The 16,126-nt window shown below is 52.8% G+C and overlaps 1 protein-coding gene across 8 annotated transcripts in view; it reads left to right on the forward strand.

Moving 5' to 3' along the window:
- Positions 1–16,126, forward strand: part of RILPL1 (Rab interacting lysosomal protein like 1) — a 39,603-nt gene that overhangs the window by 7,264 nt on the left and 16,213 nt on the right. For all 8 annotated transcript variants that reach the window (XM_045042068.1, XM_006938387.4, XM_006938386.4 and 5 more), the window contains exons 2-4: positions 823–973; positions 12,129–12,247; positions 12,831–13,052. In XM_045042068.1, the coding sequence (XP_044898003.1) occupies positions 823–973; positions 12,129–12,247; positions 12,831–13,052 (492 nt within the window). The remainder of the gene's footprint in view (positions 1–822; positions 974–12,128; positions 12,248–12,830; positions 13,053–16,126) is intronic.

Genomic DNA, 16,126 nt, shown 5'->3' on the forward strand with positions numbered 1-16,126 from the left:
CCACAAACCACGAGATCATGACCTGAACTGAAGTTGGGTGCTTAACCAACTGAGCCACCCAGGCACCCCTGGTTTTCATTTCTCTTGGGCAGATCCTTGGATTGGAATTGCTGGTCACATGGTACCTGTTTCTCTTACTAAGGGGCTGCCAGACTGTTCCCCACAGTGGCTGCACCAGTCCGTGTGCTCACCAGCAAGGCTTGAGGGCTCCAGCCTTCTCTCATCCTTGTCAACACCGATCGTCTCTTTCCTTGATTACAGCCCCTCCCAAAATAACTTCAATAAACTGATCTTAGTTATCCTCACGTCAACCCTGCGAGTCTAGATGATGGCTCCCCCACTAAGGGAAACTGAGGCTCGGAGGGGTGAAGCGAGTTGGTTGCCCAGGACCGTTTCAAGAGACGCCTGTGTCAGAGACACAAGGAGTGCTGGGGCCCAGGGGCATCCCCGGGGGTCTTTGCAACTTCTTTCTCCCTTGGAGAGAGGTCTGTCCTCACTCAGGGACTACCCACAGATCAGGGCCGCAACCTGCCCAGAGAGGTTGGGGGTGTTAGGGCCCCTGTGGCCCGGGGCCGCTCATCCGCGCTCTCGGTCTGTCTAGATAGTTAGGAGGTATGGTTGTAGCCCAGTCGGGTCCTGGCAGCACGAATGCGGGCCTTGCCCAGAGGAAGGGCACCTTCTGTCTCTTGCACTTGGACCAGTGGCGGCCTTGTTCTCGGTGCCCCAAAGCCCAGGCAGGCCCGGGCTGCTCCCGAGGGAGGGGGGTGAGGCCACCGCCCCGGGCAGGCTGTGACCCCACGGCCGGCCCCGTCGCTTTCGCAGGAGCTGGAGCTGGTGGAGGACGTGTGGCGGGGGGAGGCGCAGGACCTCCTCTCTCAGATTGCCCAGCTACAGGAGGAAAACAAGCAGCTCCTGACCAACCTCTCGCACAAAGACGCCAGCTTCTCGGAGGAGGAGTTCCAGAAGCACGAAGGTAGGAGGAGGGGCCAGCCCGGGCGGTCAGGGGAAGGCTCCTCCCACCGTGATCGCCCACCTCCTCGGTAGCAGTCATGGTCACGGTCCCCGAGTGAGGGAGGGCGCGTGCTGGGTCCCAGAGCCTTTTGTCTCGTGTGGTTCCTGTCACTCTGCCCGGGAGAGAACGCGTAGCCCTGCTTTACAGAAGGTGAAACTGAGGTTCGTTCCGCGGATTGTCATGGGTTCCTCCCTTTCGAGGCTCCGTTCTAGGCACGGGGGACACACAGGGGACAAGACGAAGCCCTTGCCCTCGTGAAGCTTGTGTTCTAGGGCTGGGGAGGGGCTAGATGATAACCATGTAAACCAGTAGATGGCATGGTTCCAGATGGTGACCAGGCCTCTGGAAGAACCCGACCTGGGGGTGTGATAGAGGTGATTTGGTGGGGGGCTTCTTTAGATGAAGCGATCAAGGAAGGCCTCTCTGACAAGGTGACACTGGAGCCCTAGTGAAGTGATGGAGTGAGCAATGCCAATATCTCGGGAGAGAAGCAAGTTCAAAGGCCCTGGGGCATGCGTTCTGTAAAACCAGGAGGGCCAGTGTAACAGGAGAAGATGATCGAGGACAAAGGTGGTTAAAGATGAGGTCAGAGGGGTCAGCAGGGTCGGATCACATAGCCCCTGAGAGACGAAGGTTTGGATGTTATTCCAAGTGTGTGGGAAAGCGACTGGACTCTTGCCATGGGCACACGTCGAACAATGAATGACTGAGGGTGGTAAACCAGATCTGAATGGCACTGGAGCCCCTAAACTGTCATTCACCCTGCAAGCAGTTATCTAGACCCTTCACTCCAGGCCCTCTGCTGCTTTTGGGGATGCAAAGACAGACATGGGATATGCTCTGAGCCCCCGTGGGCCTGCGTCAGCTCTGTTCTCCCCTGGAGCCTCCTTCCTCATCAGAGGCTGCCTGTTGTCCCAGGAATGTCAGACCTCTCTCTTCCTCTTGAAGAAACTCCCACACAAGCCCTCCCGCCTCCCCCTGCTCGATGGGGTAAGAGATGGGCTTGCATGGGGGCTGAAGTTCAGAACCATAGTTACACCTCTGTGAGATTAAAGTAGCAGCACACTGATACGGACTGTAGAGGCCGAGAAAAGAGGACATATTGATCCAGGTGCTGCAATTCTGTTTTCTTTGGGTTTCCTGTGTTGACATGCATATCGTGCAATGAAAGCAAAAGTCTTAGTGGTTAGAAGGCTTGGCTCCAGAGCCAGACTGCCCAGGTGTGAATCCTAACCCAAGACTTACCTCCTAAGTGACTTTGACCAAGTCACTTGATCTTTGTGTGCCTAAGTTGCTCTCCACGTGAAAAATGGCAGAAACACTGTGTGTCACTCTTAAGGTTGTTGTGACAATTCAATGAATTAATGTCTGTAGTTTGCTTAGAATAGTACCTGGTACGTACACACAGCAAGCGTCAGCTGTTATTGCTGAATTTCTGTTAGCTAGTCCAACCTCCTTATTGAACAAATGAGAAAAATTGAGGCTGAGAGAGGGGCAGTGAGGTGCCCAAGGTCATACAGCAAGTTAGTGGTGAAGTCAGGACTGGAGCTTGAGTCTGCCAAAGCAGCCCCCTCCCCCCCACCCCACCCCCCAAAGAAGGCTTGTACCTCTCTGGGACCTCTTGATCTCAGGCCACCAAATGGGAATCGTGCCCAGCCCCAGAGATTGGGCCACAGTGATGTTCTAGTGCCCAGGCGCTGACAGTTCTGGACAGAACACTGTTTATTCATTGACCCTTTGTAAGCTCGCTTATCACTGAAGTGCCTGCTCTCTGCCTGGTGCTCTGGCTGGATTGCCATGTTGGAGGCCAAGAGGCACCTGCTAGGGCCCGAATCTCCCGTCCACAATGCCAGAGGGGGCAGGGATGGAAGAGTGCGGCCGAAGGAAAACTATTATTCTACTTACAACACTCTGACCCAGATGTGTGGGGTATTTTTTCCCCACACCAACCAATTTTCCAGGCACCAGCTGTGTGTCCTAGAATTTAATTCAGTTGTGACACTGTCTACCCCAGAGTTAGCATCAGACTCCACAAGTCGAAGGATCAGTCCCACGAGACCGCCCCCACTTCAGGTGTCCTTTGCAGGTGATGGGTCACCAGGATACCCACATTTCTATCCACCTTGGCTGCAAAGTCACAGGGTCCCACAACCACCCCCCACAAGCTCAGTACTTTTCTGGAACGGCTTACAGAACTCAGAGACACGCTATTACTGGTTTATAAAGGATATGAAGGATATCATAAAGGACTCAGATGAATAACCAGATGAAGAAGGGTACATAGGGTGAGGTCTGAAAGGGGTCCAAGCTCAGAGATTCCTGTCCCAGTGGGGTTGGGGTGTGCCACCGTTTGTGCACATGGATATATTCATCAGCCTGGAGGCTCTCTGAACCCCAGAGACCGATGGAAGTGCCATTCTGTAGGGATGCACGATTAAATCACTGGCCATTGGCGATTTGCTTTGTGATTAGGTCAATCACCAGCCCCTTCTCCCCCCTAATCACCAATCATATAGTTGGTTCCTCTGGCAATCAGACCCCATCCTGAAACCATCTAAGGGGGCCACCAAGAGTCACCTCATTATCATAAACTCAAAAATGGCAGAAAGGAGCTTATGACAATAGAGGATGCTCCTCTCCCCTCTTCAGGAAATCACAAGTTTTAGGAATTCTGTGCCAAGAACTGGGGCCAAAGACCAAACGTATATATGATACATATATATCATACATATATGTGTATGTGTGTATATATATATATATATATATATATATACATATTATATGTGTGTGTAAAGTGCTTAGCACTTATATTCATATTCACATACATAAAATGTATATTATGTATATATAATTACATATTATATGTATAAATATATATTTTTTTATTATATTGCAATATCACAGTGGCATGATAATACACACTCAGTCCCTTGAATGAAAAATAAACCCAGCAAGTGTAATACACAAAGCAGGAGATTATAGGATAGGAGAGTTAAACCAGTTATACTGGAAGTTACATTAAATGTAAACAGACTAAAAGTTCCAGATAAAGATTGTCAAAAAGGATTAAAAAAAATTTTTTTTCATGTTTATTTTTGAGAGAGACAGAGAATGAGTAGGGAAAGGGTAGAGAGAGGGAGACACAGAATCTGAAGCGGGCTTCAGGCTCCAAGCTGACAGCACAGAGCCTGATGCAGGGCTCGAACTCACTAACTGCGAGATCATGACCTGAGTCGAAGTTGGACACCCAACTGACTGAGCCACCCAGGTGCCCCTGTCAAAAAGGACTTTAAAAGTTCAACTGTATGTTGTTTCTAAGAGACCTCTCTGGTAAAGGCTGAAAGTAAAAGGCTGAGAAAAGATGTACTGTGCAAACACTAACCAAAAGAAAGCTGGTGTGGTTATATGGATGTAAGATAAAGTAGACTTCAAGGCAGAGATCACTCTGTGATGATAAAAAGTTCAGTTCACCAAGAAAATGTGATTTTCAATTTGTGCATACCTAGTAATTTAGCCTCAAAGTTTATAAAGCAAAAGTGAGGGGCTCCTGGGCAGCCCAGCCGGTTAAGTGTCAGACTTCAGTTCAGGTCATGATCTCACAGGGTTTGAGCCCCACATCGGGCTCTGCACTGGTGTGGTGGTGTGGAGCCTGCTTGGGATTCTCTGTCTCCCTCCCTCTCTGCCCCTTCCCCACTTGTGCTCTCTCCCTCTCTCTCTCAAAATAAGTAAATAAATAAACTTAAAAAGAAATAAAGCAAAAATGAACAGAAATATGTCCAGAAGAGGCAAATCTATAGACACAAAGCAGACTAGCGGTTGCCAAGGGCTGCAGGGAGGTCAGGAAAGGGCGGCGGGGGGGGGGGGGGGGGTGACTGCTAAGGGGAATGAGGTTTCTTTAGAGGAGTGATGAAAACAGTGGTAATGATTGCACAGCTTTGTGAACATACTAAAAGCCACCAAATTCTACACTTTAAATATAATAATTTAAAAAGTGGACAAATTTATTTTAAAAAATTTTAATGTTTATCTATTTTTCAGAGAGACACAGAGTTCTAGCAGGGAAGGGGCGCAGAGAGAGGGAGTCACAGAATCCGAAGCAGGCTCCAGGCTCCAAGCTGTCAGCACAGAGCCCTGCGCGGGGCTCGAACCCATGAACTGTGCGATCATGACCTGAGTTGAAATCAGATGCTTACTGACTGAGCCACCCGCCCCCAAAGTGGACAGAAATTAAGAAAAAATACATCCACAATCATCGTGGGAGATTTTAACATGCCTCTCTTAATGGACAGAGTAAGGAGAAAACCAAAACCAAAACAGTAGGGACACCTGGATGGCTCAGTCAGTTGAGGGTCTGAATCTTGATTTCAGTTCAGGTCGTGATCCCAGGGTCGTGGGATCGAGCCCTGCGTTGGGCTGTGCGCTGAGCATGGGGCCTGCTTGGGATTCTCTCTCTCTCTCCCTCTCCCCTTCTCACGCGTGCGCCTGCTCTCTCTCTGTCTCAAAAACAAAACAGTAAAGTTCTAGGATATGATCAGTGGATTAGTAAAGCCATGTCCGTGTGTGAGGGAGGGGAGACCAGCCCCAGCCCTGCAGATCCTGGCCCGCTGAGCCCCGGGAGATGCCAAGCAGACAGAGCATCGGAGGTACGAACCTGCTGCAGCCTGTGGACGTAAACGGCCGAGGACTGGACTCAGGTGGGGCCAGAGTTTGACTTTCTTCCCTCAAAAAATTGCCTACGGCCCGAGAGCTGAAGGCAGGAAATCTGCTTGGGCGTCTCAGTTAACATTTTCTGCCAAAGGAGACCTGAGCCTGAGCGGTTCCACAGCTGAGGCCCCCACGTCCAGCCTCAAGACTTGAGGACATTGATGGAGTCTTTCCCAATGTTTTGCTTGCAGGAGAAAACAAAATGAAAAACAGCTTTTCGAAGCAAAAATAAAATGCATGCGTGTTATTATTTTTTTAATCAAACAGTGCAAAACTGTGGTGAGAACTCGATCTCCCTTCCACTGCTAATTCCTGTTCCCAAGCAAGCCGTCTGCCTGGAGGAAGCCCTGGAAAAACCCCTTTACAGTCTTTCTGCAGATTTTCTGTGCGTGTTCAAATGTCCACATTGACACAAATGCAGAAGGAAAACATCCCCTTTCACCCCCTCACAAATGGTAACTATTTCTAGATGTTTGGCGCCTTGGTTGTTGGGTTTTTTGTTTTCGTTTTACCTTTTTATTTTGGAATAATTTTAGATTTACAGAAAAGTTGCATAGTACAGAGAGTTCCCATAATGCCGCTTGTAGTATCCCCCTGAGAGTGACATCTTATGTCACCACGGTCATTGGTCACAACGAAGAAACCCACATTGGCATGTTACTATGAACCGTCCCACAGGCTTTATCTGGATTTCACCAGGTTTTAGATTAATGTCCTTTTCTTGCTCCAGCATCCGGTCCAGGATGCCATACCGGATATAGTGTACCTTGATTTTTCACTTACTGTACCTTGCAGAATTTCCATATCCATACAGATCTGCTTCTTTGTCTGTTAAGAACGGCAAGGCAGTAGAGCGGAGGAGTTAAGGCCATGAACTCGGAAGCCAGACTGCCCCGAGTCCAAATCTGAGCTCCACCGGATCTCACCTGTGGCCACGTTATCTACCTTTACGTAATTCGACTTCCTCATTTGTAAAATGTGAATATTATCATAAGGATTAAATGAGTTGCTGCATGTAAAAGGCTTGGCACGTAGTAAGCACCAGATAAACATTTGCTGTGATTTGTTTTATAACTGCATTACTGAGGTATCGATTCACCCATTTAGAATGTACAGGCCAGTGGCTCTTAGCCTACTCAGAATTGTGCAGTCATCACTACAATTTAGGACATTTTCATCACCTTAGAAGAAACACCAACCCCCTTAACCACCATCACCCGATTCTTCCCGCTGCCATCCCACCCCCAGCCGCAAGCAACCACTGATCTGCTTTCTGCCTCCGTAGATTTGCCTTTTCTGGACGCTTCATGTAAATGGGATCGATTCATAGGTGATCTCTTGTGTCTGGCTTCTTTCACTCGGCATGGTGACCTCAGGGTTCATCCACACGTAGCGGCTGTCCGAGCCTCACTCCTTTTTATGGCTGAGCGGCACCCCACTTACGGATAGGCCGCATTTTCTGCTTATCCATTCATCTGTCGACGGACACTTGGGTTGTTTCCAGCTCTGGGCTGGTGTGAATAGTGCTGCTGTGAACATTCCAGCACAAGTTTTTGTGCAGACGTGTGTTTTCAGTGCTTTGGGGTGTATACCTGGGAGTGGAATTGCTGGGCTGTGTGGGTAACTACGTTGAGGTTATTGAAGAGCCCTCAGCTGCCTTTCTGTCTGGGACCTCTGGGGGTGACCCGGGAGCTCCCTTGCCTGCCCAGAGGCACCTGGGGCCTCAGGCCGTGGCCGTGAACGCGCGGGGCGGCTGCTCCTGTGCACCTCATCACGTCTGTCCGCTCTGAGTGGGGGAGCTTTGCCTCAGCTCTCTCTCCAGACCCCTGTGGGCTTAGCCCCCATGGGCACCATCTGAGACGCCCTTCATTGGCATCTAGCGTGGGTCCGACTCCCAAAGGGTTAGCTCGGGGAGGCTTGGGTTTTCCACTCAGCACAACCCCCACCCGAGTGGAGAGACCGGGCAGATGCCAGGCATGCCTTTCACGGTTATTTTTATTTTGCACGGGAAACCATGGGAACACAGCACGGACAAAAGCATTTCTGCCACCTGTGAGAGGAACAGACGTTGGGCAGAGGGGTCCCTGCAGGGAGGCGGAGCCCGTGACGTTCGACCTGTGTGCCAGGCGCTCCTTGAGATGTGGGGCAAGGCCCAGGGGCTGAGTGAGGATTTGAGGGCGCCGCTGTGAGGTGTGGGGCGAGTGGGCCAGGAGAGCCTGTGTAGACGAGCTCGCCCTGCATCTGCGACAGTGCTTATTAGACTAACGGGGCACAGGGCACTGTCCGCCGTCTCCTGCTCCCTGGAAGTCTCCAGATTAAAGAGCACGTCCCTGCCCCTTGTTTTTGGAAATCCTTTTTGTCGGCTGGAGGGCAACGAGAAAAACTGCTTGTTAGGGGTGCCTGGGTGGCTCATTCGGTTGAGCATCCAACTTCGGCTCAGGTCGTGATCTCCCGGTTCGTGAGTTCGAACCACACGTTGGGCTCTGTGCTGAAAGCCCAGAGCCTGGAGCCTGCATCGGAGTCTGTGTCTCCCTCTCTCTCTCCCTCTCTGCCCCTGCCCCGCTCACACTCTGTCTTTCTGTCTCCAAAAAATAAATAAACATTTAAAAAAAATTTTTTTAAAGAAAAACTACTTGTTAGCATATGCGGAAATGAATTGCAGGTCTCAAAGCCATTGGACTAGGGAGATGTGGGGGGCGGGGGTAGGGATGTGCTCAAGGGTCTGGAAAAAATTCTTGGGCTCTGGCCAAACAACTCCGTAACCAGGAGAGGAGGAAAACCGACCACAGAGCCATTTTCTGAAGAGCAGCCTAGAACAGCAGTGCCCCCCCCCCCCATAATATAAGGCATCGTGTTCTCAGAGACTGCCAGGTAGAGTTCAGATCCCAGCCCCACCCTTACCAACCGGGTCACCGGGGAAGGGCACCTACCGTTCCCATCCTCAGATTCCTTACCTGTGAAATGGGAACAGCAGCTCCCGGCTCCTAGGATTGGTGAGAACAAAGTGTATGGAGCATCAGACTTGGAGCTGCCCAGTAAAAGATGTCCCTGAGGGCGATTAAGTTGACTTGGTCCTACCAGCCGAGCCTTACGTGGAAGCTGAGAGTGACTGGTATGAATTTTAGCTCAGTAAAGACTCAGCTGTGCACCCTCTCTGGGCCTTTCCGCATAAGCTTGCCAGAGCGGTTGAGTTTCCTGGGGTTACTGTAGCAAAGCACCATGAACTGGGGCGCTTAAAACAACGGAAATGCGTCCTCTCACAGATCTGGAGGCCAGGAGTCCAAAGTCAAGGTGTGGGAGCCTCGTTCCGCTGCTGGAGGCCACCAGCGTGCCTTGGCTTGTGGCCACGTCCCTCCAGCCTCTCCACTGTCATGTGGTCTGTGTGTCTGTGTCAGAAGCCCCGTCTCCTTTCCCTTCTAAGGGTTCCGGTGCTAGGATTTAGGGCCCCCCTCGTGTGGCGTGACCTCGTCTTCATCAGTTGCATCTGGAGAGACTCTTTTCACGGAAGATCCCATTCTGAGGTTCCGGATGGACAGAGGTTGGTGGGGGGGGGGTGCTCTTCTAGCCTGTACACTTGCCGATAACGTCAGGAGCTTGGGCTCTGCCCCCACGATCGCCTGACTGTGTCAACCAGGTGCCACCAACTGGGTGCCACCAACTAGCCGTGTGGCCCTGCATAAGTTAAGCAGCTATCGCGTACCTCAGGCTTCTTCTGCCGTAACAACGAGGAGAACAGGAATTCTACTTCGTAAGGTTTTCCGAGGATGAGATGAGCTCTAAGTACAGTTTCGGTCAGGTTTTTCCAGGAGACTCTGAGATGAGAATTCCTGTGCAGGTGATTTTATTTATTTGTTGTTTAAGTATTCATTTATTTTTGAGAGAGAGAGAGAGAGAGGCTGAGCATGAGCGGGGGAGGGACAGAGAGAGAGAAGGAGACATGGAATCCGAAGCAGGTTCCAGGCTCTGAGCTGTCAGCACAGAGCCCGACACGGGGCTTGAACTGACAATATGCAAGATCATGACCTGAACTGAAGTCAGACACTTAACCAACTGAGCTACCCAGGTGCCCCCCCCCTTTGTAAATCTTTATTGTTAATTTATTATTTTTGAGAGAGAGAGAGACAGAGAGTGTGAGCAGGGAGGGGCAGAGAGAGAGGGAGACATGGGATCCAAAGCAGGCTCTAGGAAGGCAGTGTGGCATCTTGGAGAGGACATGGGACTCGGAGTCAGAAAACCGGGGTTGGAGCCCTGGCTCTGCCAGGGCTTGGCTGTGCGACATTGAACAAGTCTGTCTCTGGGCCTCAGTTTTTCTTTTTATTTATTTATTTATTTATTTATTTTTTCAACGTTTATTTATTTTTGGGACAGAGAGACAGAGCACGAACGGGGGAGGGGCAGAGAGAGAGGGAGACACAGAATCGGAAACAGGCTCCAGGCTCCGAGCCATCAGCCCAGAGCCTGACGCAGGGCTCGAACTCACGGACCGTGAGATCGTGACCTGGCTGAAGTCGGACGCTCAACCGACTGCGCCACCCAGGCGCCCCTGGGCCTCAGTTTTCCGTATGTGTAAGACGGGACTGATGTTAAAAACAACAACAGTGATAATAATACCCACTTCTGGAAATAACACCGAAATCGGTTAAGGATGTAAAGCGTTTTTTCCTTAGTGGGCTTGGTGGGAGTGAGTCGTGCTTTGGCAATGAGGGGGGCAGCGGGGGATGGGTCCTGACCGCATCAGCCTGGAGCGTCTACCCCTTGGGAAGCCCTAGAATACAGAGACAGTTGAGGCAGGATGGCTGCCCTCCAGGACGTCCGCATTGTGACTGTTATAGAAAGTCTCACGTTCTTCAGGAGCAAGGCCCAGGTCTTACCTGGGTTTGTGGCCCCTGCAACATTGCACAAATGCCTGTTCATGGTGTCGACCACCTGCTTGGGCATATCCAGGACAGGAGAGGGGAGATTCTCAGCGGGAAAGACTCAGATGGAATGGAGCAGGTTGGAGGAGGGAATCATGTAGGGAGAGAAAGGGAGAATGTTTCTCTCTTGTTAGTCTGTGGTTGAGGCTGACCACCACTGCTCCTGGGAAGCAAGGATTAGCCGTCAGCCCCAGTGCTTGTAGGAGGCTGAATAATGGTCCCCAAAATATCAGGTCCTGATCCCTGGAATCTGTGGATGTTACCTCGTAGGGTAAAATGTTTACAGTTGCGGGACGCCTGGGTGGCGCAGTCGGTTAAGCAGCTTGCCTTCCGCTCAGGTGGTGATCTCACAGTTCGTGAGTTCGAGCCTCATATCCGGCTCTCTGCTGTCAGTGTGGACCCCGCTTCAGATCCTCTGTCCCTCCCCTCTCTGCACCTGCTCTGCTCACCCTCTCTCTCAAAAATAAATAAGCTTAAAAAAAAAATCTTTACAGATGCAATTTTGTTTAAGATCCTGAGAGAGGGAGGGGCGCCTGGGTGGCTCAGTCCGTTAAGTGTCCGACTTTAGCTCAGGTCAGGATCTTGTGGTTTGTGAGTTCGAGCCCCATGGCGGGCTCTGTGCTAACAGCTCGGAGCCTGGAGCCTGCTTCGGATTCTGTGTCTCTCTCTGCTCCTCCCCTGTTCATGCTCTGTCTCTCTCTCTCTCAAAAATAACTAAACATTAAAAAAAAATAAAAAAAAAAAAGATCTTGAGAGGGGAGGTTATCCTGAATGATTCAGGTGGGCCCTAAATGCGATCAAAGTGTCCTTATTATAAGAGCGGGGCAGAGAGAGGTCTGACACAGACAGAAGAGGAGGAGGCCCTGTGACCACGGAGGCAGAAACCAGAGTGATGTGGCCGCAAGCCCAGGGACACTGGGAGCCCCCAGAAGCTACAAGAGGGAAGGGACTCCTCCTCCCCTAGAGCCTCCGGAGGGAGCACAGCCCTGGCGACATCTTGACTTTGGACTGATTTTAAACTTCTGCCTTCTAGAACTATGAGAAAATAAATTTCTGATGCTTCAGGCTGTCCGATTTTGTCACTCGTGTTGCAGCGGCCGCCCGTCCCCACGGTTTATGAACGCCCTAGATCACTCAGCGAGCACCTGCTGTGTGCCGGGCACCGTGCTAGCCGAGGGAATACGCAGTGAACAGGGCAGGCAAGGCCCTGCCTCCCGGGGCCGACTGTATACTTCGGGGGGCCGGGGGCCGGGGGCGGCAGGAACAGACAGCACCCCTTGGCTTTGTCTCCCACGCTTCCTGTGTATTCGCTGAATCGGTCCTCACGGCGGCCGTGTGGGGTAGGTACTATGTTTCCCATTTTGTGGATGTGGAAACTGAGGCACAGAGAGGCTAGCCCGAAGCGGCGGCCGGGGCCCTGAGGCGGGATGAGCTCGGAGGGGACCGGGGACGGGGGACGCGGGGCTCACCCGCTGCCCTCGCCCACCCCGCCGCAGGCATGTCGGAGCGCGAGCGGCAGGTGATGAAGAAGCTGAAGGAGGTGGTGGACAAGCAGCGGGACGAGATTCGCGCCAGGGACAGGGAGCTGGGTCTGAAGAACGAAGACGTGGAGGCCGTGAGTGGCAGCCCCCGCCCCGTGCCCGCCCTCGGGGCCAGCGGTCCCCTTGCCCCCTTCTGTCCTTCCGTGGGCTCTGGGCGGCGGCCTCGGGGCCGACCCTCGGCCGAGTGTGCGCTGCCCCAGGAGGGAACGTGGCGCTGCCTGCCCCGTGACCTTGCCACTCCCACGCCCCGGGGGGTGCCGAGGCCCAGTCAGGCTTTGTTCTGGCCCGGATGCTTCCGTCAGCCCCCCGCCTCGTCGTGCCCCTCCGGGAGCAGGCCAGCACGGTCCAGGCTGCTCTAGAGACCCGGACGGACGGCGTCTGCGCCGGAATTAGAAAAAGATGCCCCATTCCCAAGGCATGCTACTTCTGTCCGTTCGGAAGTCGTCGTAATACACTGACGAAACACTTCTCTTCCAACTGTCATCAGATTATCCTAGCGTTTCTGGCCTCGGCAGTTCTAAGAATATGAGCAGACTTCAAACAAAGCAAGATGTCTCCGGTGCGAATGGCACGCCTGTAGGCGATTTGCCCTCGTGCGGTGCACCACACGAGCTACTGCATGTGGCGGCCCCAAAAACGGCCTTCCTCTTTCTCCAGCTGCAGCAGCAGCAGACGCGGCTGATGAAGATCAACCACGACCTCCGGCACCGCGTCACAGTGGTGGAGGCCCAGGGGAAGGCCCTGATCGAGCAGAAGGTGGAACTAGAGGCAGATCTGCAGACCAAGGAACAGGAGATGGGCAGCCTGCGGGCAGAGCTCGGGAAGCTGCGAGAGAGGCTGCAGGGTGAACTCAGCCAGAATGGAGAGGAGGAGCCCGAGGTAAGCGGGAAGCCAGCCACCGAAGCCAAGTGGGAAGGTAGGTCTGTGAGCCGGCTGGAGGTGGGCAAGGCTACACTTAGGGGAAGTGGGAGGAGCCTGAGGGGGGAGCTATAGCCTGTAGCTGGCTAACTACACGGACTCTAGAGCTGGTCCGACTCGCTCCGAATCTAGCCTGTTACTACCTCCCTGACCTTGGATAAATTACTGAGACTTTCCGTGCCTCAGTTTCCTCATGTCTAAAATGGGAACAATAACAGTCTAGCCCCAGGTCATCGTGACAATTAAGTGAGTTAGTTCACTTACAGTGTTGGCTGTTGTTATTGATTACCGTGATCGTCTGGAGGAGTCAAAAAGGCTTTTTCTGAGGAGGTGATCAAGGGGCGCCTGGGTGGCTCAGTCAGTTAAGCGTCCGGCTCTTGATTTCGGCTCGGGTCATGATCTCACAGTTTGTGAGATTGAGCCCCGAGTTGGCCTCTGTCCTGACATCTCGGAGCCTGCTTGGGATTCTCTTTCTCCCTCTCTCTCTCTCTCCCCCTCCCCCACTCGTTCTCTCTTTCTCTCTCAAAATAAGTAAGCATTTTTTAAAAAGAGGTTATCAAAAGAAGGAGAGAGTAAACAGTGAAGTGGGAGTGAGTTCCAGGCAGGGGAGTGGCACACGCAAAGGCCCTGTGGCAGGAGAAATTGCAGTGCAATCGGGGGAGCCTAAGAAGACAAGGGTGGCTGGTATGCAGTGTGAGGGGGAGGCAGAAGGTCTGAGTGAGGTCAGAGATGGGCACGGGCTGGTGCTGCAGGCCAGGGAGGCCACGGGGTGGGGTTTGGTCTTCTACCTGGAAGCACTGTGCTGAGTACTGTGGAGGTTCCAAGAGCTTACTGTCCAGTGCAGGAGACAGACTTGGACACCCACAGCCACTTAAGGTGGGAGGGGATTATCTTCGTGGTAAGAGATTGTCTTCGGGGTTCCCTTGAGGCAGAGCTTGAGAAAAGGAAAATGGGCCGGAGGTTTACCTGGGAGGTGACCCCAGAGATCAGGGGCATGAGACGGGGAAGAAGGGAAAGTGGATTCAGGGGTGTTACTGCAGTGGGAGCTCAGTCCTGCTGGGACCTCTGAGAAACACACAGAAGTGTCTTTCTGGGGGAGAAAGGCTTGGAACGTTCAACCACATGCACCCGCCCCCAGTGAGCTGGTGGCCTCTGGGGGTGTTATGTCCCCGACAATCCCGGGCAGAACTTACAGAGCAGATCTCAGGGCAGAAATGGAAAGATGTGCGATGTGTGCCTGGGGTTGGGGGGGCAGGGGGCCTTTTTCCACGGCTGGAACTACACCACAGCTACACCTAAAATCTGGACACGGGGCACCAGAGGGGTCTGCCCCAGAGAGGTGCCCCCGGGGGGTGTACCAGGAACACAGAGGTGGGGCAGTTAATCCTGACAGGGGTGGCGCACAGTTTCATGGAGGAGGTGTCCCTTCAGCTGGATGTCAGTGTTGACAGTGCTAAGATTTTGATAGGTAGTTGTGGAAGGTGGATGTGCTGCTTCAGAAAAACAGTGGACTGTTCTGGAAGGGCTCGGGGCTTACTCTTTCTTCCAGCAAATATTTACTGACTGTTTCAGGTTTGCAGACACTGTGCTAGTTTCCTGGGTTACAGGTAGGGGAGGGAAGACAGATGAGCCCACAATCAGGTTGGCTCAAATGCCAGCACGGTCGTTAGATATCTCGTGAGTTCAGGCCAGACAGTTCTAGATTCTCTGAAGCACAGGTACCTGGGATACAGTTAGGGAGGTTAGGGAAAGAGGCCTTAAAAGGGAGAGGTTAGGGCTTGCTTTTTGGCTAAAAGTGACAGAAGCCTAAATTAAAGTGGTTTAAGGAAGAAAAAAACAAAAAGAGGAATTTTGGGTTGTATAGCTAAAAGCTTTGAGTTAATGATGGCTTCAGGTATAGCTGGTTCCAGGGGCCCAAATGATGCTATCAGATCTCTCAGCTTTGCTTTCCTCTGTGTCGGTGTCGTTCTCAAGTCGGCTCTTGCCATATAGTGGCCCCTGGTACTCTACCAGTATACCAACCCCAGTGAAAAGAAATTGCCAAATTCCCAGCCAGTCTCAGGAAACCCTCTCCTCGGCCCATCGCTGAACCAGTCACTGTGGCCTGAGGTCCGGAATATGCATGGGGTGTCTGTTCCTGAGTCACATGGCTACGCCCCACGGTGCCCATCCATGCCGCACGCACCGGAGGTGGGCAGGGGGAGTTTCTCCAGAGGACAGCGGCAAGGACCCAGCCCAGACAAGTATGGAAACGGTGGCAGGGCAGACAGAGACGGCAGCCGTCGTCTACAGCACCGGGAAGTCGGAGCCCAGAAGGCCACACACAAGACTCTGAGCAGTGGGGACTGTGGCGCCCCCCACAGGGTTCAGCAGGGGAGGAGTGGGATCAGCTCGGAGTCTATGGAGGGCTCTTGGGAGGGGGAGGAGCTGAAGGCAGACATGGCTGTCGGGAGCCCTTTGCAGTAGTCCAGACAAGAAAGGCGAGGTCTGTGCCAAATCTATGGCAGTGGGATGGGTGAGGAGGAGACAGATGCCAGAAATAACCACTAGGCGCGGCTGAGGGCAGTCACCCCCCCTCCTCCCCTGGTGTCCCTCTTCCAGCCCCCTGTGCCCCATGAGAACTCAGGCCCAGCTCCTCCTGGGAAGGCGGGGCTTGCCGCAAACCCAGGTCCCGGGGACACCACCCCAGCCACGAGACACCGAGCCCTGCGCCGCATCTGTTTAGCGACAGGACGGGGACATGCCACGTCTCCTTGGCCCAACTGCCTGTCCGTTTCACTTTCCCCTGCTGGCACCAAGCGGGTGGGACAGAAATGGAGTAAAATCAGGTGGCAGTTATGACTAAGCCGCTGGGCTGCTTTGCGGAGTCTGTTCCCAAACTTGCGGCGTCCTTGCTGAGTTTGACTCCCTCCCTCGGAGCTGAGTAGGGTTCGAGATACTTGTCACTCACACAGGGAAGCTGCGGGTTGTGGTGGCTTTCCACCTGCTGCCGCGGGATCTGGGGCCCATCCATCTCTTTGGGGCTCAGTTTCCTA

The sequence above is a fragment of the Felis catus genome, chromosome D3 (genome assembly GCF_018350175.1).
Source record: "Felis catus isolate Fca126 chromosome D3, F.catus_Fca126_mat1.0, whole genome shotgun sequence".
NCBI lineage: Eukaryota > Metazoa > Chordata > Mammalia > Carnivora > Felidae > Felis > Felis catus.